General features: G+C 41.6%; 1 protein-coding gene across 2 annotated transcripts in view; it reads right to left on the reverse strand.

The window, feature by feature from the left end:
• Positions 1–26787, reverse strand: part of SLC24A4 (solute carrier family 24 member 4) — a 101259-nt gene that overhangs the window by 66154 nt on the left and 8318 nt on the right. For both annotated transcript variants that reach the window (XM_082233106.1, XM_082233107.1), the window contains exon 2: positions 25597–25707. In XM_082233106.1, the coding sequence (XP_082089232.1) occupies positions 25597–25707 (111 nt within the window). The remainder of the gene's footprint in view (positions 1–25596; positions 25708–26787) is intronic.

Genomic DNA, 26787 nt, shown 5'->3' on the forward strand with positions numbered 1-26787 from the left:
TCTACTGTACTGGACTTCACAGGCTTTATATGTCATTAAACAGCCACCATTTACAGCTACTTTATCCAGATCACTGCATCATAGTAAAAACTATAATTTTTCTTCCATCATCCATTTCTTTTCAATTTCAAACACTAATTCGTGGACAGGGAACCTGTGGCATGGAATTTGCCTTTTTCACAGCCGTCACTGGGTCAATGTCTTCATCGAGCCACTACTATAATCCCAAGGTCTCGTTCCTGATTAGTCAGCACCAGTTCAGACACCCTGGGTGTATATGTGAAATTAAGATTTTTTTGCCCTGACATGCATCACTTTACACTTGTTGACATTGAAGTGCTTTTGCCATTTTACTGCCCATTCACTCAGTTTGGAGAGGTCATTTCCAAGTTCACAGACTCTTTTTGTTTCAACGGCCCTGAACAACTTAGTATCATCAGCAAACCTGGCTTTCACCTCACTGCTCGCTCGTAACTCTAGATCGTTTATGCACAAGTTAAAAAGCACAGGTCTCAATACTGATCCAGGGCTGCGTATATTTCTATAACACTCCTATAGATCTCATTTATTTCAGTGTGGTTTTCACAGAAGTTCCTGGTGGATTGTGACCAAGTTTTTTAAGGAAGGGTTATTTGACACTTGAATGGGAGGAACACTAAGAATGTGTGTGTGTGTGTGTGTGTGTGTGTGTACAGTGGTACCTCAGGTTACATACGCTTCAGGTTACAGATGCTTCAGGTTACAGGTTCCACTAACCCAGAAATAGTACCTCGGTTTAAGAACTTTGCTTCAGGATGAGAACAGAAATCCAGTTGATCCAGTTGGTGCCTGGATGGGATACTACATACACCCTGCCTTGAGTTCCACAGAAGAAATGTACAGTCATTTTAGACATACTTGGGTTTAGAAGGCATTTACCTTTCCATTTTCTACCTTGCCCCCCTCATCTGCAAAACTATATATTGCATACATTTGAAATATCATTAGCCATCTGCAGGCAAACCATGTAAACATTATTAAGCTTTTTAAAAGAAAAAAGTGAAAGAAAAAATATATACCTCTGTAACAAATTAAGCAAGCACAGCAACTCTAACCTCTTTTCAGAATTGTGAAAAGCTAATTGGTTTTAAGACTTTTATAAAGAAAGCTGACAAGCACCTTTAACCTGCCTTGTAAGAACCAATTTGCTTTGGGATTTTTTCCCCCATGGCGTGTCAGATGTGATTCAGCTGAATACAAGGCAACAAAATACTTTAAAAAATAAAAAAAATCTCTAAAGCACCAGGACTAATAAATAATGTATACTAGGACTCTTTCTTTGCCTTATTTCAGTTCCAACTTTTCCTGCATAAATAACACATCTGCCGTCCCGCCGAACCAAGTCACATAAGGACACATTACAAAGCTTAGTCAAATGGTTTGCTTTTAGTACATTTTGGTTACAAAAAAAAAATGCCAACAAATCTAGATTGAGCAAAACAAATCAAAACATGGCAATAATCTTTAGCAGTGATCATAAAATTTGTCAGGAGGGTGCTGCAGCCAGCATAGTACAAATGTATGGTTGTGGCATGGAAGGTCTCCCCATTGAATGCAGCAGCCTACGGTAGCATCAGGATAGGCATCAGCTCAGTGAGCATAAACTTTCCTGATCTGACTGCAGCAGCAACTACCTCCCTGCAAGTTCAGCGGTGCAGAATTTGCCTTGCAGGCATAAGGTCCCAGGTTCAAACCCCAGCATCTCCAGGGTAGGGGTGGGAGAAACCCCCATCCGAAACCCTGAAGACCCACTGTCAGTCAGTGTAGGCAATAAAGAATAAGCAAGATGGACTGATTGTTGGGGATTCCATTCCACCCTTTGCTGCAGACATGGGATTGTTGCGTGTCACATGTCTGTTTACATTCCAGCACAGATTGCTGGCGTGAGCAGAACTTCCACTCTGTACAGCTTTTGCTTTTCTGTCTCTCTCCGAGAAGACCGCAAGGAGAGATGCCATGTTTTCTTTGTCCTGATTTATGTATAATAAATGCTTAGTTTAGTATGTGTCTACAGCCTCAAGCCTCTTCTGTTGTGCAGTTTACACTGCTGAGTAAAGTGTGCTCAAGTCTGCAAGCTTGAGTCACTGATCACATCGGAGCAGAGGTTGAGGGATCTCCGCAGCAGCAAGGCTGAAGGGAGACGCTCCAGCTGGGGCCGAGCCAGTTGGCCTTTTGACCCCCCAATTCCGACACTAATGGCTTGACTCGGTGTAAGGCAGCTTCCTATGTTCCTGGCTTTATTCTTTCTCAATTAAAATAAAGTTGATAATGATAACATCCAGTATGGGTTCTTTTATGTCTTAATTTCCCATCTTAGAGACAAATTAAATTTTGTTCCCAGCAGGGACAATGTGCATATGTTTAGTAGTGGGATCTGACCTCTTTTTATACTACAACTGGTTTTTAAGGGATTTTGGCATTATGAAGCGCTAACCAACTTGGAAGACCTGCTGGGGTACTACATGTCTATTAGGATGTTTTCTTTGTTGCTTTCTAATAAGGATTCACAACAGAATGAACTACTGAGCATTCTTAGGTTTGGGGGTTCAGTGGATGCACCACCAGAACTTCATCCTGCCAGAGATTTGGTGGTATGAATATAAGAAGAACCTTGCTGGATCCAAACAAAGGACCACCCTATTTCTCACAGCAGACAACCAGATAGAAAAACCATGACATGAGGGCAATAGCCCCCTCATGATACAATTTGCCAGAAGGTGGCAGTCAGAGGCATCCTATAAATAGCATTGCCATTATGACTACTAGTAGCAAATGGCTGCATTTGGACATCAGGCTAAACCACAGTTTAGAATGATGTAAACAAGTGTTTACATGACTCAGGATCTTGTGCTCTCCTCTTCTCCTCTAGCACAACCATGGGGTAAGGGGGTGATTTGGAAGCTTTTGCTTAACCGCAGCTTGTTGCATCATCCAAACCAACTTCCATGCTCCACTCAACCGTCTTCCCCACTGACAGTTAACCCCCAATTGACAGGAACCTCCAGCCAATCAGAACTTGCTGCCACCCAGACCAATCAGACTGAATTTACCTGATCGAGGCCCCACCTAACAAAATCATAAAGAGATGTTGTATCTCTCTCCTCTCAGAAGCCGTCAACAAGAACTACTGCTAGAAAGTGGTAGCTTAAAACATCATAACACTACAAGGCCTCAAACTTTTAAATATTTAAGTATATTTTCCCCTTCGAAACACAAACAGACATTTCGCTACACTGGCCCTGAACTTGCGAACTTGGTAGCAGAACTCTGCTAAATTTGTTCCTTCTGATCCAGTCTCTCTGGATCTTTTGTAATCTTCCAAAAACTACAGGGGAATTCTATTGCCATCATATATGGGATTAGATCAGGGGTGGGGAATGTGTATCCTCCAGATGTTGTTGGGACTCCAACTCCCATCAGTCCCAGCCAGTACAGCCAGTGGTTAGGGATCATGGGATTTGTAGTCCAACTGTATCTGGTTTCTGCTTTTAAGATTACTACTTCAGAGTACAACACTATACATGTCAACTCCACGGCACTTGTTTTCAGGTAAGTGGTATAGGACTTCAGTGGCAAGCTTTTTTAAAAAACATCCCGAAAACTCTAATTTTGCTGAAAAGGATTTTGTAAACAGATACATTCTATTCAAAAATTTCCTTTTTACGTTGCTTGTGCCACCAAGCAAACCTCATATGTTTGAATTCACCTTGATTTCCGGAGTCATTACAAATGGTGTTAAGAGAAAAAATATTCCTTTTTAATTGCCTTCAATACATTAGTGGTGGTCAGATGTCCCCTTTTCAGAAAACAATAATAATAGCAAAGTGTACCGAGGGATTACACAGAGAACTATGTAAAGCTGTGCAGCCTCCAGAAGACTTAATGTGGCCACTTGCAGATTAAAATTCCTGACATTTTTCACTTTTCATAAAGTCTGAGCACCGTACACTTACAATATGCTTGGCAAGTCCATTTATTGTGCTGAATGAATGCAATGCAAAAAAGAGACTTAATCTTTTTTGGGGGGAGAGGCCAGATGTTAAAGGCAAGGAACCTCATTTACCTTCAACTCCCTTAATCATACCTTAAATATCTATTCTGAGATATGCCAGCATAAAATAATGGCTACTTACACAGTGCTGATCTTCTATATATTCAATAGCCCCATGCAGTTAATGAAGCTCATTTGGTGGCCTGGGGCAAAACCATGGCCTCTCAACCTGTTCTACCAAACAGGGTTATAATGAGGTTAAAATGCTGCTATGAGCTCCTTGGGGAAACAGTGGGATAACAACTTAATGAATAATGTACCAGATATTCTACAGATGGTAGAAAATACACTAATTTTCCATGTACAGTGATACCTCAGGTTACATACGCTTCAGGTTACAGACTCTGCTAACCCAGAAATAGTACCTCGGGTTAAGAACTTTGCTTCAGGATGAGAACAGAAATCGTGCTCTGGCAGCGCGGCAGCAGCAGGAGGCCCCATTAGCTAAAGTGGTGCTTCAGGTTAAGAACAGTTTCAGGTTAAGAACGGACCTCCGGAACGAATTAAGTACTTAACCTGAGGTACCACTGTATAAGACTACTTTTTTTGTTAAAAATTAGGGGTCGTCTTATACATGGGTAGTGCATTGTGGGGCCGTGGGATAGGTTGCTGCGGCGAGTTGGAGATTGTTATTGGTGGCTGCTGCAAGGGCTGTTGTTGATTGGCTGTCGCTTCAGCAATTGGGTGGGTGATATACACGGGGGCGTGTTATACATGGGAAAGTACGGTAACTTCCTTGCCCATTGAACTCCATTTAGGCTTCTATTTCAGAGTTGTTTATGCATTCCCTAGGTTGAGCCAAAAGGAGTGTTGGTGCTGTTTGTTAAAACCATTAAGCACAGTCAAGGAGTGCCCCCTTTTCAGGAGGTACTTGGCAAAAAAGGGGGAGAAACTGGTCATTCAGAGTGTTGACCCAGAAAAGATTGCCCTCACACAATCTCTGTGATGTCATCATAGAGCCAAATGTGGTTGGCTATATTGTGTCATAAGCACATCATTCTCACTATGTCAAGGGGTCTCAGTGGGTCTGTGGCACCATTCACATAACAAAAACTATCATAGAGAGATCAATTTTTTCAAAAGTAAAGGGGGCCTTGGCTTGGCTTTTTAAAAACAGGGGGTCTGCGGTACTTAGGTAATTGTGAACCACTGCACTATGTGATCTCCAGTTGGCTTAGGGAAGAAAATGACACAAAACCCCCTCGATGCTGAAGCAATCAGGAAGTGACCGTTTTAAACATAAAAAAATTAAACATTCAAATTATAGTGAGTGCCTATGAAAAATGACACGACCCACAATGAAATCCAGCTTTGATGCAAGCCAACATGTCTATATTTATGATTTCAGGTTAAAATTACGACCTTTTGCTTGAGAGATTGCATTAAATCTTTTTTATGTAAAAGAAAAAACTGGATGAGGTTTGTAGACTCTGACTATTGACATCAATCATTTAAGGCCGCATCTGCACTGTACATTTAAAGCAGTATCTTGCCACTTTAAATCTTGGGGGGAATAATAAATAATAAATAATAATAATAATAATAATAATAATAATAATAATAATATTTTTTTATTTTCCCAGCCACTGTGGGCGGCTCCCAACAAAAGATTAGAAATACATTAAAGTGTCAGTCATTAAAAACTTCCCTAAACAGGGTTGCCTTCAGATGTCTTCTAAACGTCAGGTGCTGAGAGTTGTTAGGAAACCCCTATTTCCTTCACAGAGCTACAATTACCAGAGTTCCCTGAATACAGGGATTGATTGTTAAACCACTCTGCAAAAAGTGGTAATTGTTTTCTGTTTCCAATCTAACAAGTAACAGATATAATTAGAGTGTTCTTTTGGGGGAATATAAGTAACAGCTTGCTTTTCGTAGGCACTATAAAAGAGAAGAATACAATACTCTAAACTCCATCCTCTAGCAAAATGTTTATTGACGTTAATCCTGAAAAATGCAAACATATCAGGTCAGTCCATAGATAGCTTACAAAATGATTACTCCAACTGTTTCAATAATCCCTCTAACACACCCTATACATCTTTGAATTTTGTTACCTGGCAGTCCAAAATAAGTGGAAAAATAAAAGCACCTTCCTTCATTAATTGCATATATTTCTCTTTCCAAAGACAGAGGGTGGGGGAGAAAGAAAAGTGAAAATACTGTTTCACTCATCCATAACTTTGAGCGGTGAGAAAGTTGCTCAGCACTTACTGGCGTTTGATTTCTTTTTGAAGGAGGTCATCGGAGGCTTATTGGTATTTTATGATATTCAGTTTATTTACTAATATACATGATGAGCTTATATGGAGGCGCAGCTTAAACACTCCATTGGACACCCCAAATTTACCACTCTCACATCAGACCACTAGGGAGGCACCATCCTAACAGAGCCCAAACTCAACTCTCTGTGCCCATAGCACCCTCCCAAAGAATCATGAGAACTGTAGCTTGTGAAGGGTGTTGGGAATTGTAGCTGTGAGAAGTAAACTACAGTTCCCAGAATTCTGGGGTGGTGGTGATGTGCTTTAAATTTATGGTGTTTACACAGCCTCCACAGCCTCCAAAACATAAATTGCAGTCTGTCTGCTTTTTTTCCCTTCTTTCAAAAAGATACCTAGATCACACCATCCCCACTGGAGTGGAGGGACATGCTGTTTTTCAGATATTATCTTGCTGTTTACAGAGCAATGTTGGATGGTGTGCAATTGCCTCTCAGTCAACCAACACAAACAGATATGTGGCGGTGGCTCTGCTGAAGAGAAAGTCCCAGTTCAGCAAAGTGGGAGGTCAGCTACCACCACCAGCAGCCTGAAGAAATCCCTGAAATTGAATATATTGTTGCTGGGCACCAGCAGCTTTGACTGTCCTGGATTCAAAGACTTGTGGATCTCCAAGTGGTCCAGTCCTTGGGTTGCTGAACTACAAGAGCCTGAAGCTGGTATGACAAAACCCGAAGAAGAAATGCCCCATACCTTCTAATGGTCTGTTAGTGAGCAATCTGCCTAACAAAAGGAGAAAGTACTTGGCAGCTTTGCCAGGACCATTACGGTATTTCTGACTCCATTAAATCTCTCTTGTCCAACTTCCCAATTTTCCCCAGAAAACTAGACTCTCTAGCGCACAATCTAGAAACAATCTAGATTCTAGAGAGTGGCTGCTCTAATTTCAAACACCCAAATGGTGGAAATAGTTTTACCTTAACAATAGAAAAGGGACTGGTGATCATATGTTTCTCTTATGCAGCGTTACATGTTCTGTGTCTTATTAACGGATCCAATTTTTATATTTACATTATCAGAGAGATAAATTTGAAAATGTAATTACAAATATTAAACAATGAAAATGAAGTGGCTTGTTTTTTAAAAATAAATAAATAATTTCTTGGGCTGAATCACTTCATTTCCACTTTTGAATTTAACAGCTCTCTCAAAATATGAACACTACGGAACAAATTCAAACCTGTCCACTAGAGAGTAGTAGGGATTCCATATCCCAATCCCCCAAATTCAGACAGACTGATTTGAATAATTATACAGAGTGTTTGCTAATTATGCAAATCAAGAACAACAATTCAGATATTTTGTACCAATTGCTTTGTGTCTGTTCCTGGCAGTACCTCAAAGGCTGGCAAAGAGCCTTTAGAAGGATACCTGATTGTATTGAAAGACTGGCCTCACTCATCAAATTTGCCTGACTTTCTTCTCTGAGCCTAAGAACACAGCAAAACCCATTCAGGAGAGATGCAGAAGGTCAATCATATTGCTCCCTGAGAGGAAAGACAAGACCTTCCTCTCCCACCACTATTCCACATACAGAAGCCCAGAAGACTTGCACTTGAATCTTACTTCAACATTGACAATGATTCAGCATCCTCTAGCCCACCTGAAGGCAGCAGGTTAACTCCACAGGTGCAGGGCAGGCTGTGTAGTGCACATGCGCTCTCTCTGTCTCCTCACTGTGGCACCTAGAAGCCATCAGCATGCGACAACAGCCACACCCTGCGAAACAGCTTCAACTGGCCAGCTAAACAAGATGGAGAGTAGCAGTTGAGTCTCAAACCTCATCCAGAGGATTGAGCAGATGCAACTAATACGTCATTGACCTGGGAAGGTAGCCCATTTAGGAGAAGGAAATCTCTGATCTGCTGCCTTGTGGGACATCTTCAGGAAAAGAAAAGGCTAAGGAGTAGGTAAAGGTAAAGGGTAAAGGGACCCCTGATCATTAGGTCCAGTTGTGACCAACTCTCGGGTTGCGGCGCTCATCTCGCTTTATTGGCTGAGGGAGCCGGCGTACGGCTTCCGGGTCATGTGGCCAGCTTGACTAAGCAGCTTCTGGCAAACCACAGCAGCACACGGAAACACTGTTTACCTTCCCGGCAGAGTGGTACCTATTTATCTACTTGCACTTTGAGGTGCTTTCGAACTGCTAAGTGGGCAGGAGCAGGGACCGAGCAACAGGAGCTCACCCTGTCGTGGGGATTCGAACCACCAACCTTCTGATCGGCAAGTCCTAGGCTCTGTGGTTTAAACCAATTCGGAGTGGAGTCCCTAAGGTGATTGGATGGCACTTGGTATGCCTCCTTCTGGCAACTCCTGCAGCCAAACTTGTGCCAAATGTATTGCTCTGCTTTCCTTTGGACCACATCAGAGAGGCCAAGGTGGGAGGATGGACCTGGTCGCTTGAGCAGCCCAAGATCTCCATACACACTGCTCAACCTTGCACCTTAAGGAGGTCACCAGTGCTACTAATGCAGCAGTTTTACTTCACCCCCCCAGAGGCACAATCCATTGTCTCTTGAGACAGACAGATGCCAACAACTCTCCCATAGTTCAGGTTCACTGGATCGCCCTGTATTCTACTATCATGAGACAGCAAGAGGTCTATTTATCCACAACAGCACATACACTTCTGTCACATTCCTCGCCGGTTTTCTACGTGAAAAATCCCCAAATGTTGCAAACTTTCCTCACAGTGGAGTTGTTCCAGCCGGCTTCTGGTGGTCCTTTTCTGCCACCTCCTCTTCAGATATAATCATCCACACAGTCCTCCCTCCAAGGAATGTGTGCATCTGTGCCTACTTCCCCCCTCTGGCAGTGAAACTGGGTGTAAACACTGCCTAATGCCACAGCCCTGCTCCTTAAGCCTTTTAAACAGTAGAAAAACCTTTTGGCTAACAGCAGATTCCTAGCCAAAAGGTCAGATCATGCTTTCGGTCAAAGAGCACATGTATTCACACACCCATGGACTTAAGGCAAAATGAAAACACAGTGTAACTCCGGCTAATCTTATAATTACAAGAGGCTTTTGTCCGTGGCTGTTAAATAATAACAAGATCCAGCGTCTTAGTTCAAAATATGAAGTCACCATGTAACCAAAATAGCACACAGGGAAAAGAGATTGGATTTGCTATATACCATTTATATAAATAATATGTAAGCCTGTAGGAGTAATTCAAAGGGAAGGTGAATAGACCGCTCACACACACTGCATGGATATGTCAAACTAATAGCCGATGTACAACTTCCTAATGCCAACAGGGTCAAAAATGAGCTAAAGCAATAGCCTTCAGCCATTCCAGACGTGGGCCGCACATTTAATCTCATTCTACAACATGGGCTCCACGTTTACTGTATCACTCTCTTTCCTTTGCCTGTGGAAAAAGTTTGCAGCTCCCTTTTTTTCTATCCAGGGAACTGGGAAAGACCTCTGCCTGGAATCTGGAGTGGAGCAGACAATATTGACCAAGATGGAACAATAGTTTGACATGGTACATCATGGTTTGACACCTTTCTATGTAGAGAACTTGTTTTATTTTGAAGGGACAAGGGTTTGCATTGGATGAGTCGAATGAGCTTTCAATGCCATGTAGCGTTGAAGAAAGCTATAGCTACGAAATATGCATTTTCCTCTTATCAAAAACAGAAAGCATTGCTGCATTTACCTACGACAGCCCTAGTCCAACTAAGTTATGGCTTAGTTATGACTAACTCGAACTATTGATTTCATCTAGGTGGAACAATCGTAGGATTTCACATAAAACAGCTTCTGGGGGTGTCCCCCTGCACATTCCACCTCCATGCTGTGTCTTTAAAGACTGGCCAGTGATTCTCCTTTACAAAGAAGGGCTGAGACAGCTCACTGCCCAGCACAGCCACAGAAAATGCAAGAAGACGCTTGGCCCTTCCTTCCCTTATGTATATAAGTAAAGATAAAGGTACCCCTGACCATTAGGTCCAGTCGTGACCGACTCTGGGGTTGCGGCGCTCATCTTGCTTTATTGGCCGAGGGAGCCGGCGTACAGCTTCCGGGTCATGGGGCCAGCATGACTAAGCTGCTTCTGGCAAACCAGAGCAGTGCACGGAAATGCCGTTTACCTTCCCGCTGGAGTGGTACCTATTTATCTACTTGCACTCTGACGTGCTTTTGAACTGCTAGGTTGGCAGGCGCAGGGCCAGAGCAACGGGAGCTCACCCTGTCGCGGGGATTCGAACCGCCGACCTTCTGATTGGCAAGTCCTAGGTTCTGTGGTTTAGCCCACAGCGCCACCCGCGTCCCTCCCTTATGTATATATTTATGTATAAATAAAAGTATGTATATGCCACCCTGTTGCAAAATATCAGGGCAGCTTAATTAAAAAAACACATTTGAAAACAATGCAGAACCGTCATTAAAATGATGGGCTACCATTGCACATGCAACGCCCCTCCCTGCAACTCAGGATCCAAACCCATATTTGCAGCCAGGCTCTGAAGACAACAGGTAGAGGCACAAGATGTAGGCATACCCTTTTACTCCTCTCTCCTTCTTCCTACCTTCATCAGCACTGGGGTTTGAGCTGCCCCTTCTTGTCCAAGGGATGTTATGCCCTTATTACTTTAACCAATCTCCTGCTCTTTTAAAACACATACACTGAATTCTGCATTATCTCTGGGCTAATTCACACAGCCATTATGCCACAGGTAGGTTGCTCATTATTTTTCCATTTACAATTTCCACCCAGTGAAATAATCCCACAAAGGTTCCATCACAAATGTAATACATTGCTAAACAGATTGTTGTGAGTGGATGGATCACAATGTGGTATTACAGAGTAGCAGGCAAGAAGAATGAGCTCATTGTGCATTATAATAATATATATATTTAATTAAAAAAAAACCAACAACAGAAAGGCAAATTATCTCCCAATGCTTATTGGGGAAACAGGAACTAAGTAAGACCCAAATTCCAAATATCCACTTCTATTGCAGCCAACTCAGAATTTACACAGTGCCTTCACTTTAAGTGTGAAAACATAATGTTCAAACCACACATGAAGTGGTGCCAGTTGAAGAATGAACTCCCCCCCCCCCCATCTTTCATATTCCTACCCTCTCTTCTAAAGCCCCAACATTGCAAAGCAGTCCATTTTTTTACATTTTAAATAACAGCTTTTATTTTGACTTCAAAATGTGCTCTGATGCTTTGAAGCTAGGCAATCCTTTTAATGACAAGATACCGTCCTATTTCAAATGACGGTGTATTTTCTTTTTGAAGTCCTCAATTTAATCTACCCGATTCAGACCCTTATCGCAAGGAAAAGATGTTATCAGATTCAAATCGATAAAGACATGGATTGTAAACTGATGACCTTGTAAATACCCTCCAAAAAGAATTGCTGTGTCTTTCGAGAGGGAGAGTTTAGGCAGTTTGGCATATTTCCCAATTCTCTAATTGTTCCTTTGTCTAAATAATTAATATGAATGTAAAAGGAGGACTGAACCCAAGTCACTACTATAGATACCTCTTCTCATTTTGGACCAAACTTGATATATTTGGCTATGAGATGGGTATTTTTTTATTTAAAAAGACACATTTTAGATTAAATGGAGCGGGGGGGGCAGTGGAGGACAGGAGGAGACAGGGAGTGGGGAAATCTGCCTGACCTCCCTGCTTTCAGTTGTTTATAGGTTTCCAATAGACCTGCTGATACTAGAAAAGAGATGGGTTAAGGCGGGGAAACTGCTTTAAATAGCACTGCATGAAGAAATAAGGTGGGGAAGAGGCCAATTTCACACTCATGGTGCCCCCGCCCCCACCCCTCAAACTTAAGTCAAAATGCAAAGCAAAATCCTGCCACTTTAGAGCCAAACTGGGAAATGTGTGTTAGCAAACAAGGAGAGAGCACAAGGAGAGTTTGACCCTTTGGCATGACTCTGACACAGCCACTATCAAACAGAGGGAATTGGTACGGTGTTCACTGGGCCTTGCAAATCCTAGAGTTGTAAGGGAAACAGCCATTCCATTATTTCTCCCCAGCCTCTAGTATTGAAGCACAGTTATTCCCAAAATATTTGGCATTTGGCATCCATCTGTTTGCAGTGTTTCAAATGCCCCCTTGCTGGAAGTTCTGCCAGGGACTTGATAAAATGCCAGGAACTTCCAGAGGGCCTAGTAACAAATTCAGAATGCGTTCTTGGTGCAGAAGAAGAAGATGGGTTTCTGACGACAAGTACCAGCTGATTCTAAATAAGCCGTGGAAAAGGTGAATTTTAAAGCCACCACACAATTATCCATTGCCCGAAGCAATTTGCAGAGGAGGAAGAGCATTATGACAATTTGCTATGCCTGCTCAGAATGCTGTTTAAGAAGCAGCATTGCTCTTCTCCCAGCGCCTACTGCTAAGAAAGGATAAGCTGAGGTAAGGGAAATGTGCAAGTTGGGAGATAAAACACAGGCACCACCACAGAGCTCAAGGCAGGTAACTGAGGTAGCCAGGTGGCTTGAAAACTGTAGCATCCTTAGTGCTTAACCACTATTCCTATTTTAGTGATGATGTTCTCAGAAAACAGTTGCTTTGGGTAAGCACTTCCTAGGCAACCCAGGGCCTCAGACAGACTTAATCCTAGACTTGCCCCCGAACTGAAACATGGATTAATGAGAGCACAGCTGGATTTATAATGCCTTTTCAACTCCAGTTTCCAGGAACAGTTGAATGAAGCATGAGAACCACTCTGTGTGGTACTGAGAAAGAGGAAGAGGAGAATTTCCCCCTTCTGGCTGTGGGAGCACGAAGCTATGTTCTAGTATTGGTAAACACTGCAAAAGATAAGCATAAAGGAACAAACACACAACCAAAATTACAAAGCAGTTCCTCTAAGGGACAATGACCACAACTGTGGGGGTTGGAGGGTTGTTGTTTTTCTCCAACCAGGCATAAAAGCTGCATAACTTCTGCACGTTTTAGTACAGTAATACGTAAAGGAATCCAGTGGGGCCTTGTTAAATCTCTCTGCCGGGTAATTTAGTACAGGATCAGTCCCTCTAATAATGAACTCTGGTGGTGTGTGCTAGCAGGATTGGATAAAAAATGGGAGCACCAACAAACAACGGGGAAATGTCAGCATGTTCAAGGAACCACAAAGGTTTGCAGAAGTTGTTTAAAAAGATTCTTTTAGAAAGAACTAAAGGGGCATTCTTCCCCCCCCCCAAAAAAAAACCCCACCAGCCCACTGATTGTTGATCATGCTCATTAGCATGCTCATTAGAAGAGACTAGGGGATTGGGGTGGCTGGAAAGGAGAGAGCACTCCTGTTTTGCTATTTGTCATTCTGCAATGTTAATCTGATAGAGAAAGAGAAGTACAAGGAAAGAGGAATAATGTAGGAAAAGTTTCTTACACAACATGCTGGAAGCAAAATAAATTGCATAATATAATAGTCTTGATGCTGGATTTTAATTCTGTGCTAACAAGTAAAATTGTATGAATTCTTCTTTTGTTTTTTTAAATTGCAGGACTGAAGAACTGTGACCCACAAAACCAATCAGCTGTCAATCAGCTCACCAAGGTCTTGATAAATCTCATTTTTCCTGCCTGGCACTGCAAAAACAGGAGGATCATCAAGTACCTGGCAGGTATTCATAGATGGGTTGTAGGATTGAGTTCAGCTTAGTGGATCACAAATTGTACAGGCCAAGGCTATGGTAATCAAAGCAGATGATGTCACTGTTCTGTCCATAATTTCTGAAATATATATATTTGTTTTATCTTCCAGTGGTGTTCAGTTTAGGGCAATGGGTGGAAAGCAAGGTTCCATGAGCACCTTGGAGTGATCTACAAATGAAAATATATGCTGCACCTTAGCACAGAGCAGAACCTAGGAAAACTCATATTCAGCATAGTATAAAATACAACCAGGGCACACAGCTTTATATATCAAGATCCAAAAGAAATTAATGATGGGCATGTTCGACAGTGGAATTTGCTGCCAAGGAGTGTGGTGGAGTCTCCTTCTTTGGAGGTCTTTAAGCAGAGGCTTGACAACCATATGTCAGGAGTGCTCTGATGGTGTTTCCTGCTTGGCAGGGGGTTGGACTCGATGGCCCTTGTGGTCTCTTCCAACTCTATGATTCTATGATTCTATGATTCTATGAACATAGGTAATGTTTGTTAACAGAGTTGGGACATTTCAAGGTAGAAGGTGCTCTTTGTAATGGAATATTTAGTTCTTGTTCTAGAACAGAAGATTTCTTTGAATGCAAATGCATTGTGCCTACTTCAAGACAATCTGGGCTCTTTCCTGTTACCCGAGGGCTATGATCAATCTTGTTTCTAAAAGACAGTGCATGGTATAATTTGTTCCAAAGCAAACAAAACACTCTAGAAATATGTTGCACAGTAACCTGCCATTCTACCATGCACTGTACTAGGAAATGAACCACTTATTATTATTATTATTATTATTATTATTATTATTATTATTAGCACCTCAATAACGCATCAGCTTTTCTTCAGGTTTGAATCCAATTTCAACAAGCTGAACATGATTGCAATTTAGTTTCAGTTCACTGAAGTAAAAAGAACAGCAAGCCTTTCTGATTCTAAAGTTGGCTAAGAAATGGAAGTACATCAAATTATGTGTGTAGATTTTGAGAAACTTTGTTGCTGCTCTCAGTTGCATCCGCTACTGAAGCGAAGAAACCAATCACAGCTCAATGACACATACAAAGAGGTCCCAGGTTAAGTCTGTCACATCTTTAGTTGAAAAGGATCCCTGGTCACAGAACGAAGAAAGACTTTTACCTGAAGGCCTGGAAAGCCACTGTCACTCAGATGAGACAATTGAGATGATACCCTCAGTATAAAGCAGGCTCATATCTCATTAATATGAGGTAAGGGTCATAGCTCAGATATAGTGCAGGTGTTTTGCATGCAAAAGGTCCCAAGTTCAATCCTTGACATTTCCAACTTAAAAGAAGATGAAGAACTAGTCTGCATAGGTATGGCAGCTCCATATGTTCATAAAGAAATATGAGGAGATTCTGAATGCTCAACTCTACCTGAGCTCATTGGGAGAATGTCTACAGTCTGTCTGTCATCTCTGGGTAAAACCATATGCGTGTAAGCAAATAACATTCACTATATTGACAAATGTAAATAGCTGCAGCTATTATTATTATTATTATTATTATTATTATTTTATTATTTATTCAACTTATACACCACCTTATACCTGGAGGTCTCTACTAGCAAGCAGGATCATTTCCATGGTGTGTGCATATAAGTGGGCAGGATGAGACATCATAAATAAGTTAAGAAGCTGAAGTTCCAATCGGCACATTAGCAGAAATGGCATCATTTGATGCAAAAGTCCATGTCAATGTCCTCAGTTTTTCTCGGAATGCCCTGGAATGATGTTCTGACCACAACATTCGGAGGAAAAAATGGCATCTGTGAGCCAGCAGACATCAAGAAGAACTTTGTTGAAGTCATAGGCAAGAGCACCAAAATAGTGATAAAAGAAGAAATCAGCACTGGACAAGGCAAATAGAAAGCCTCCCTAACTATTTTAATGTGCACCCCCCCCCAAAAAAAAGAATGGCCAAATAGGCTTTGTAAATTTGCTATGAAATACCTCCGCCTGAAGGCTCAGAGAGATGCTGCCAGTCAGAGTAGACAATACACAGACGAGTTAGATCTAGTATGAAGCAGCTTCCTATGTTCCTCTAAGCTTCTGCTAGATCTTGCCTTCCACACCTTTCTGCCACCTAGTTGTTTTGGACTTCAGCTCCCATCATCCCTGAGCAACTGACCATACTGCTAGGGACTGATGGGAGCTGGAGTTCAACAACATGTGATGGGCATCAGGTTGGAGAAAGCTTCTCTTGATTATGAAATGAGCTTTGTTATGCAGCTGAGCTCCCATTGAAGCAATATGTGTCATGCAATGGAGCCAGTCCAAGATTGCTACCTCCCTGCCTCACCCCTGCTCTGGAAACAGGTTTCTGTTGCTTGCTAACTGTTGATCATAGAATCGTTAAGTTGTATAGTTGGAAGGGGCCCAAAGGGTCTTTTGGTCCAATCCCTGCAATGCAGGAATCTCAACTAAAGCATCAATGACAGATGGCCATCCAATTTCTTCTTAAAAACCTCCATAGAAGGACAGTCCACCACCTCCCGGTGGAGACCATTCCACGGTTGAACAGCTCTTACTGTCAGAAAGAGTTTCCTGGTGTTTATTTGCAATCTCCTTTCTTATAATGTGAATCCATTGGTTTGAGTCCTACCCTCCAGAGCAGGAAAAAACAAGTTTGCTCCATCTTCCACGTGACAGCCCTTTAGATATTTTGAAGATGGCTTTCATATCTCCTCTTAGTCTCCTCTTTTCCAGACTAAACATACCCAGCTCCTTCAACCATTCCTCATAAGGCTTGGTTTCCAGACCCTTGATCATTTTGGTCTCCCTCCTGTGCAGCACATTCCATCCAGACTAGTGCCTAAAAACTCCATCCACAGATGAAACAAGTTCAAGTAGGTGCAGCAGCCCAGTCATTGCATTGATAGCTGCATTTTTAGAAAATGAAGATGACAGTGAAAGCAACAAATGAGTATCAGAAACAACAACAAAACCACAGAGACAGACCTGCCAGCTGACATCTTGATCTAAACCCCAGCTGCATCTGTTTCTGTGGCTGTTCAACAGCTGGGCAAATAAACGAAGGCACACTGTCATGATGAGATCCTGTCATCCAAGGAATTTAGGAATAATATAACCTATGAAATTTGCACAAGGCAAACTCCAGCATTGGGCTTATTCTCAAGAGTGTCTTTGCAAATGGCGGGGACCAGAAAAATTCTGCCCACAGTCTAAGCTTCCAGCTACTCCAGCTCAAGGCAAATAGTGTGTGCAAACTGTCATGTGCAGGATCTGTCTCTCAGTACGCTTTGTTGAAAGAATGACATTTCTGAATGCATTGGCATGCATTCAGAAATGTCATTCTTTCAACAAAGCGTACTGAGAGACAATAAGGTGAATCTTCCCCAATTTCCCCAATCTTCCCCAATTTCCATGTTCACTGCCTGGTAACATGAAGACTAAATTCAGGATGTAACAGATAGGCGCAATTTCCTGGAACAGACAGGTGGGAAGCCCTGTACTTCTCACCTTTATATACAGATGCTATAGGTTGGTGCAGTTGTTATTCAGTGCCATCTGCACGGCATTTTACAGGGTTTCATAAGCCACCAAGGGACTCACAGTATAAAAACAACAAGGAGTAACTGCATTGGATCCAGTGGAAATGTCGACAGAAGGGGGAGTTTGACTTTCCTGACCCAGGGATGGAGGAGAAATTTTATTCAGTTTGCATTTAAAGGTGAACTTAACTAATTTGCACTTTCCGGAACAATGCACAAACCAAAACACAGCCATCCTTCATAATTCACACTTCTCCAAATTTTGCAAAGCGGTTCTCCAGCCAAATAATGTGTACCAAAATGCATATGCTGTGCACAGGTGCATACAAATGCATATATTAGAACAACTTGCAAAAATGCATTATATTAGAGAAAATTGCTTGGCAAAAAATGTATATGTTTAGAGAATTCACAGTGAAGTGCTGGTGAATTTTCATAAGGTGATTTTTGGGAGGCGGGTTGCAAACATTTGTGAACATGTGGCAAACTGAATTTAAGACTGGAAAAATGAGAAACTGTGAGAAAGCAGAATGGACCTATTTGCACATCCCTACCTGACCCCTCTCTCAGCAGTCCCTAGTGCGCCACAAAAAGCTTCTCCAAAGAATCAAGGGACCCTGTTAAATGGATGAGTTGTGGCACAGGAGGCTGTGGGGGAAGGGGATACCTCTAAAACCCAGCAAAGAGACCTTCTGGGAACAGACCTCCCTTTCATGGAAGGTGCCGTCCCCCAAACTTCAGTAATTCTCTCTCAGTTCTCTCATGCTGCTGATAGCGAAGTCCCAGGTTTTGCAATTCCAACAGCCACAGCCACCCCATTCAGCAAGAAAGGCTTTTCATAGGCTCAGCAGCAGACCACAGGAAGGAGGGGTTCGCATTCTGACACCATCATCCCTTTGGGTGGTAATTTCTCTGAATCAAACCCTTTGATTTTAAAAAGTTGCAGAGCTCTTTTCAAACTCTGTTGCATGTCAGAATGCTAACATGGCATTCCCTTTCTATCTACTTTACCAATATTAGCAAACAGATGGGTTCCTGTTCTTTGTTTCTCTCCATGCCTCCTCACAGCCCTAGGCTACTTTTAAAATGTTTTTTTATTTATTTATTTATTTATTTAAAGTACTACTAGATGAACTTTAAAATGTTTTCTGTTCCAATACAGCAATTCCGGGAGCATTAATAATTTGCTGAAGAGAACACAATGTAAGTTGATGTACGTTTTACTTCATACTTTATGCTTTCTAATCATTTTGAGAAATCTTCCCACAAGATACCCTCAAGCTCTTGGACAAAGGAACAAGTTACCTTAGAGAGTTTTAGAGCTGCTGTCTCTGGAGTATGTTAAGAAACGTCAAGAACCATCACATGGTTTATGTAATTTAGATACAGTGGAGAACAGCCTTTTCAAACTCTACTATCCAGTGTCTTGAGTAGAAAATTGTGGTATTGACCACAATGCCACCCTAGGTGCCCTCCTAAAATGGTGCTGGTTTGTGGTTCAGATAAATAAAATATTCCATTTAAAATCAGTCCACTTAATTACAACTGCTTTAAATAGGTGCTATTAGTCTTCTTTGGCCTGGTTGAGACATGAGGCTGAGCCAAATCATGGCTATTCATGAACACAGAATTTGTGGCTACCATGATAGTTTCACTCCTCCCCTGGTCCTGCTACTGCCACACAACCCCAGAACTAAACCATGATTCGGCTTAGCATTGTGTGCAAACTCAGGCTCTTTTTTAAAAAAACAAAACAAAAAACTTTATTAATTTAAATTACACACTTATACAAAGAATTTACAATCTCATACTACAAAAAGAAAATTAAAGAAAAAACAATTAAGAAAAAAGAAAAGAAGAAAATACAGAAAAAAGAAAGAAGAAAAAGCAAATTTACCTACATTAAAAAAAATCTTCCTAATTAATACTTAATTAAACACTTAAATAAAAAAGACTTCTGACAAAATGAGTCTTCCAATCATTCTCATTGTACTGTTTATACTGTCATTGTTTTTTTCTGCACAGTTTTATATTCTTTAATATTGTTTCTGTCTACTCCACAAACTCAGGCTCATAGTTTGTCTTGTTCTAGGCAAGCCATGATTTGTAGCAAGGAAATGTTACAGAGAGCAGTTCTATATGTTCAACTATGTAAAAATCAAAGCTGTCACATGGGATAAAATATGATATTCTGAGAATCCCCTAGATGAGAACACATTCATGAATCAAAATAACTATATCTTTATGGGGGGAGGAGCAAAGCAGATAGTTATTTTATAAGGAACATCAAATATTCGTTCTATCTGATATCCTAACCTAATATCACCAACTCCCCTCTTCAACAGGAATGCTAACCACCAGCCTTTTAAACAAGTAGCCTTCTCTTTCTCTCTCGTATCTCCTTGTTTCATATCTCTACAACTCTCTGACCCAGTTCGCACATAACACTAAACCAAAACACAGCTTAGTAGTGGATACCGCAGCAGCAGGAATAAGGAAGGAGCACGGCAGCTGCGGTTGTCACTATAGCAATCTGCCCATTTGCTCATTCACACTAAACCATGGTTTGCCCTAGCGATACTGGAAACCATGGTTTGCCTTAGCAATATGTGCGAACTGGGATCCCAGACAATCCATGGACCTTTGGGGATTTGTTTGCTTTTGTGTACAGAGAAGCATTTGATCACGTGAGCCTAGGCTGCGGAAGGAAGTGGTACGGTCGAGATACAGATTTATCACCTCTGAAAGAACTAGGCCTGTGGGATCTCTTTTATCTTTGTGCAGGGATGTTATCCTATTTGCTTATCTTACAAGGATAATTAAAACTCTTACTCATGGACTCTTTCCCACAGATTAGAACAAACTCATGATTTCATACAACCCTATAAGAAGATCTTACATGCTACCGAATGAGAGAGGTAATAGCCAGTTACAGCTTAGTCATTTCAGTGCCAGCAATGGATGCGAACTAAGTTAGTCCCAAGGTCTCCTTCTTCTGCTCCCTTGGGAGTTGCACGTGCAACTCAGCTGAGATTTCATGGATAGGCACTTGGAGCCCAAAGCAACTGAAAATGGCCTGGGTCACTTTGTCCTGGAAGAGCTAGCATGGAGATGGAGTACAAGAACCATCTGTGCTTCAATCATTGATGGCATATGAACAGTGGAGCCAGGTGCTTCTTTCCTGATTGTTGTTAGCACCAGGAACAACCTAGAAGGACTTTTCCGCTACCGTGATTTTGCATAGGTCATTTCAGTGGTGCTTGTGAGATAGACGTTCTTGCGGGAATTGTGTTCATTTTATGCTAAGGGTAATAGCTACAGCCACAACCCAAGCCTCAGGATGTGTCTGATCTGAGAACCAAGTGAGAGGTTTTTAAATGTTGTGTTTTAAATGTTCCCCTTACAGTGGTGAAGTTACTTGTAGCTTTAGGGAAATGTTAGGCAATAACTTCCTGGGATGGTTTTTTATTTTAAAAACAAAACAAAACAACCCCATGCTTTTGCCAGCTAACTTTACAGACAACCACAATAAAAATATTAAATGGCAATTAGATTAACATGACTGAGGTTTGAAAGTAAGACCAGGCTTCTCATCGCAGTCGGTTTGCTAACCTGCTCCTTTCCAAAGGAACTATCCAAAAAATGAGAAGGTAATATTGTATGTGGATAATTTTCAATTGCTACAGAATTTCCTGGTTCTCCTTGCTTATCAGCAGATTGCCTATCTGGTTTATCTTATCTCTGGCTCCATTGAAGTTCCCCTTTGAACCCTTTGAACCGAATGCTCAACAGAGGATCTACGAGAACTGAGTACACACAAGATGGTCTGTTCCAATGTGGAAGAGTTCTTACCATTAGGAAGTTTCTCCAAATAGTTGGCTAAAATAAACAAGTGCAAGCTGTGAGTGCATAAATATTGCACTGTTCTAGCAAATTCCCTCAAGTGTGTGCTATCCAATAACTGAATAAAAAAAAAACTAGTGCACTTTTTATCGGAAGCAATCTGAATGATGTTATGCTATTTGTATTGGGTGCTATCCTACTAACTCATTCAGTCAATGCAATTATTTTTGCTGGCGCGACAGAACCTCCTCCACTAGCCTCACTGCACATGATCTGTACCTTCCTCAAATCTGTTCTGGGAAGTTGGGAGAAACCCAGAACAGGTGCACAGGGAGAGGGGGGTGTTATGTTGAGCAAGGGGAAAACTTTGAACACCCAATGAAAGTAAAATTCTGGACCAGCAAAAGGAAATAATTATTTATGCAATTCATAATTAACTTACACAACTCACTACCACAATATAGGTTAGGCCTGGTGGCTTTAAAATGGGATTAGACAAATTCATTAGCAGCTATTAACCGCAAGCTAAATGAAACCCACACGTTCAAAGGCAAGAAGCCTATAAATATCAAATGCTGAGGACAAACCACGGAGGCCACTGACTTTGTGTTTCAAAGTTGAAATGACAGAAACAAGATTCTGGACTAGGTGGGCTTTTGCTCTGATCTTGTATTGCATATTTATGCATACAAAACACTGCCATATGGGTGGTGCATGGTTCCCATTTTCCTTTATATTTAGCAGCTCTATAGAAAAAAGAAACCTCACGCTGGGAAAGCAAGGCTAACAAAAGATTTCTGTCCATCAAGCTCCTTTAGAAATGCACACGCGTAAGAAAACAGTGAATACTATTTGAGGAGACATCTAAGTATAGAAGCTTGGCAAAATCCCAATGTTGTAATCTGTGCTTGGTAGCATTAATGGAATTGATTCTGTCAGCTTCTGGGAGTGGATTCTGTTCTCACTCAGTGGGTGACCATAAGCCACCATGTAGGCTTCAGCCTATATTGTATTCTGCAAACCTTGAGCCCATATTCTATCATGAATCCAAGAGAGTTGAAAAGAATTAACCTGAGGGATAGATCAGTTGGTAGAGCATGAGGCCCTTAATCTCAGGGATTGGGGGGGGGGCGCTGAGCCTTATGTTGGGTGAAAGATTTCTGCATCACAAGGGGTTGGACTAGATGGTCCTTATTGCCCCTTCCCACTCTACAATTCTATGAAAGGGGGAGATGGTAAGTGTGGGGTATCCAGTGAGGAAATGTCTCAAATACCCAGCTAAAGCAAGCCATATTTTCTTTCTGAAGTTAACCAGTACACTAAGGAGGTTACAGAGCACAGGTCACAGCCAAATAAGGCTGAAAGAGTCCACTGGCTTCTCAGAGCAGAGAGCAGGTCCTTCCTACCCTTAGAAAAACCCTCTCTGCAGTTTAGGACTGAATCAGAGCATGTGCATATTGCTACGTTTGCAATAAATAGTACTGTGGAGGCTGGCAAAGTGGGAAGTGAGATTAAAGAATCACAGGATTCTGTGACCCCAGAGTAAGAATCCGCAGAAACTTTTGATTTGGTCATGACCACTGTCTCCAAGCGCTTTGCAAGAGATGCTAAAAAACATTTTTATTTTTTCTAATTGGCTATTTTTTGCCATTTGTGAATATGAGAAAGAGCAATTATAAGCTCAGATGAGAGCCCCATTCCCATCTGATTGACTGAAAGAGCATTTCCAGGTCTGTGAACAGATGTGGACTTAAAAGAAACACACATATTGATTGATTGATTGATTGATTGATTGATTGATTGACTGACACAAGGAAATTAGGATATAAGTGGTCTTCCTGGAGTGAAAAATGCCACACTGAAAAATGGTGTGTGTGTGTGTGTGTGTGACATAATTTAGTGTTTTTATTAGAACGTCAACATTTTAATGTGTATAACTTGGATCGGAATTAAAATTATAATCACAAAGGTTGTGATTAAACAGTTTAATGGAGCAAGCAAATGTGACTGCAAAGCACAAGAGGTTTTGAACCAGACTGTGGCAACAAGGGTCAAGTCAAGCGCCTTGCCCTTGATGCAACCATGGTAGCTTAACCAACAAGGGTGGGGCAGGGTGGGGGGAGCTGTTGACATGTTCCCTTCCAAGCTTAGAAGCCAAGAGGACACCTGGTCCTATAAACCTTTGGATTCCCAGCAGTGACAGGAGAGGAGGAGGAGGAGCAGCCAGAACAACTGCAGAGCAGACGGAACTTTTGCTGTATCTCCCTGCTCTGAATTTGCTGCTGCTATCTCTGCAATAGAGGAGACCCATTGGCATCATCCCTAGAAAAGGACCCTCACCATACTAATTTACAGCAGCCAGTCTTGACACTGAACTTCTGGGTGGAAAGTTAAATAATAAAAAAATACAAACCAGGAACACTGGGCGGTGGGGGGGGGGGAGCTGGTGCTGGCTCTTCCAAGTTAGGGATTCCTGGGCCAAGGAGAGGGATATCAGTGTTTGAGCTTTTATTTTTCTCTGCGAGAATATAGATTTGTTTTTTGTACTGCCAAGGCTGTTATCACTGTTATTGGGGGAGGGAAGGTGTGTGTGTGTGTGTGTGTGTGTGTGTGTGTGTGTGCGTTACATGGAATGTAAACCTTCTATATGGTTTTGTTTTTGTTTCTGCTAATCTATTTTACAAGGTATTTTTGTCTATGTTCTTCAGTGTAAGTTGCTTGGAGATCTGTTAGGTGATAAGATGCTAATAAGTTTAATAATTAATTATAATTAATTAAATTTCTAAACCACCTTCACCTGAGGACCCACGGGGCCCATTTCAATATAAACAAACAAAAATACACAGCACAATACTGAACAAAAACAATAGCCTCCCAATAATTTAAAAGGCCATAGATTGTTTAATTGGCCAAAGGCTAATATTATTAAGTTCACACTGGCTCCTCAACCTGAGGCTGTGTACACAATACCATTTACTCCAGCTCCAGTGTGCTTCCACCGATGGTGCTTGAAGTTGTGCACACATGACAACAGCTACACTCCATAACTATTCTGCAGTCTCTCAAGAAATACTGCTAACTAATGTGTCTTCCCTCGTACCACCTCCTGTCCGATTTGAAAACATAAGCCTCACGAACTGCACAGTTAAGCTGAGGTGTGTACATTTCAGACAACCGCTGCACATGCGCAGACCAAAGCGTATGTGCGGATGACAACTTCATGAATGGGAGTCCAGGGGGTTGCAGGTGCAGGGACACCCAACACGTAATGTACATCAGGTGAAGACATCCTCTCTCTCTCTCTGGTGTGTACAGCAACATGCCAATGCAACTTGAAACACAAGTGTAACAACCTCGCTGTGTTTTAAGTCGCTAATGTGGATACAGCCTGAATAACTTGCTCCTTTGGTATGGAAAGGGCTACTTGCAGACTCCAAACTTATCAACCTAACTACTAGGTGATGTGACCGCCTACCACTTTCCAAACTCCTTTATCTACCTGGGTCACACTGCACAGTTAAAGCACACTTACTCCATTTTTAGCAGTCATGGAGAGTCCTGGGAACTGCAGCTTCTTAAAGTTACTGGGAACTATAGATCCATGAGGTCAGTGCTCCTAGCATACTACAGCGTCCAGGATTCTTTGGGGAAAACTATGCCTGTTAAAGAGTGCTTTGAATGTATGGTGTAGATGTGGCGGGTCAGTATCTGCTTGTCTCTTTATCTTCAGCTCTACTAGTGATAAAAGCGATGTTTTGGTTTTTCCCTCTTTCTCTGTAAACATTATGTATATACCAGTAAAACTGGGCTACGCTAAATATATTCATTTATAACACAGATCAAGGCATCACCAAACCAGAAGAAGATAGGTAACTTTTCAAAGTCACATATAATAATTCTTTTTACTGCAATGCACTTTGTTGTCTCAACACCCAGGCACAAATAATAACTTATGCATTCACAAGGTACTGTATAGGTATCTACAGGAAAACCACTGTGGATGAGGACTTGAGCACTGTTTGCATGATGGGAAAATTACCTTCCTGCCTGCTTAGGCACTGCCTTATGTTCTTGTGTCAGTTGTGTCTCTCAACAACTTTTGTGCTCATGAAAACTTTCTAACATGGCACAGTCTTCAGATCTGGCAAACCACTGCAGTTTTTGCACAGCAGAACTGAAATATACTTTTAAGCTCCCCATTTCTTACCTGGCTTTGTGCAGTTCATTTCTTCATGTGACTCATTATTTGATGCCATCAATCTTCTATTCCTCCATAACTCTGACAGGATATTTCTGTCGACAAGAGTTGATTCTTGTCCTGTATAAAAAGACAAACACAGTATTTGCACCGGCAAAAATAAAAATAAAAATGCTGTCCCTAGATATCTATACATTTAAATTTTCACTAGATCAGCCTTCCCCAATCTGGACTCCAACTCCCATCAGCTTTCAGACAGCATGGTCAATGTTCAGGGTAGATGGGAGATGTAGTCCAGCAACATCCACTGGCTGCGTTAAGATAAAGGTTCTCTGTGACTAAAGCAAAGCTTGGCATCTTCTGTTGGTAAACAACACATTATATAAGGGTTGATGCATACCGGAGAACAAGCTGTGCTAAGGGAAAAGAGCCATTTTGGTATAATGGTATGAGTACTGAACTCTGGCTGAGGAAATCTGTAATAATCCTGATTATAATGCAAGTCTGAAAAACCTAACATTATATATATATATCTAATGTTCAAGTCAGGGGACACGAAACTGAGGCCAGCAATCCCACTAAAAGCAAGCCAAGCCACACAGAACAAGCATTAAGAGCTCTGCAAGACCAAACGAAAGGCGTACGTGGTCCATTCTCTTTTCACAGTGGCCTAGCTATGGGAAGCCTGCAAAGAGGATGTGCATGCAATGCCACTCTCCCCACTTGTGTTCCCCAGCAACTGGTATTCAGAGGCATATTGCCTCTGAATCAGGTGAAACCATCAAGGCATGGATAGCCTTGTCCTCCATGAATGGTGGCCTGTAGAAGTTCTACACAACAAAACACATTTGAACGGAAAGAAAATGGATTTTCAATTCCAACCAGGAAAGGCAGTTCAAACACAGGTCATTTACTGTGTGGAAATTCCTTTTCAACAATTATTCGATCAGGAAAGAGAAGGGTTCATTGGAAGACACGGAGTTACCAATTGTTTGCAGACTGTAAAGTGGATATGCTTCATATACCAGATAAGATTTAAAGTTTATCATTCTTGAACTAAATGCACCATATAAGTTATTTAGATTGCAAACACACCAGGTTGTCCCAGAGTAGATTACCTGCAATAACCTTATCATGATCACTTGGTGCTCCAATCTTAGATAACTATGCAAATGTCTGACAGTGAATAAAAAAGAAGTT

The sequence above is a fragment of the Podarcis vaucheri genome (genome assembly GCF_965113315.1).
Source record: "Podarcis vaucheri genome assembly, chromosome: 1".
In the NCBI taxonomy this organism is placed as follows: Eukaryota; Metazoa; Chordata; class Lepidosauria; order Squamata; family Lacertidae; genus Podarcis; species Podarcis vaucheri.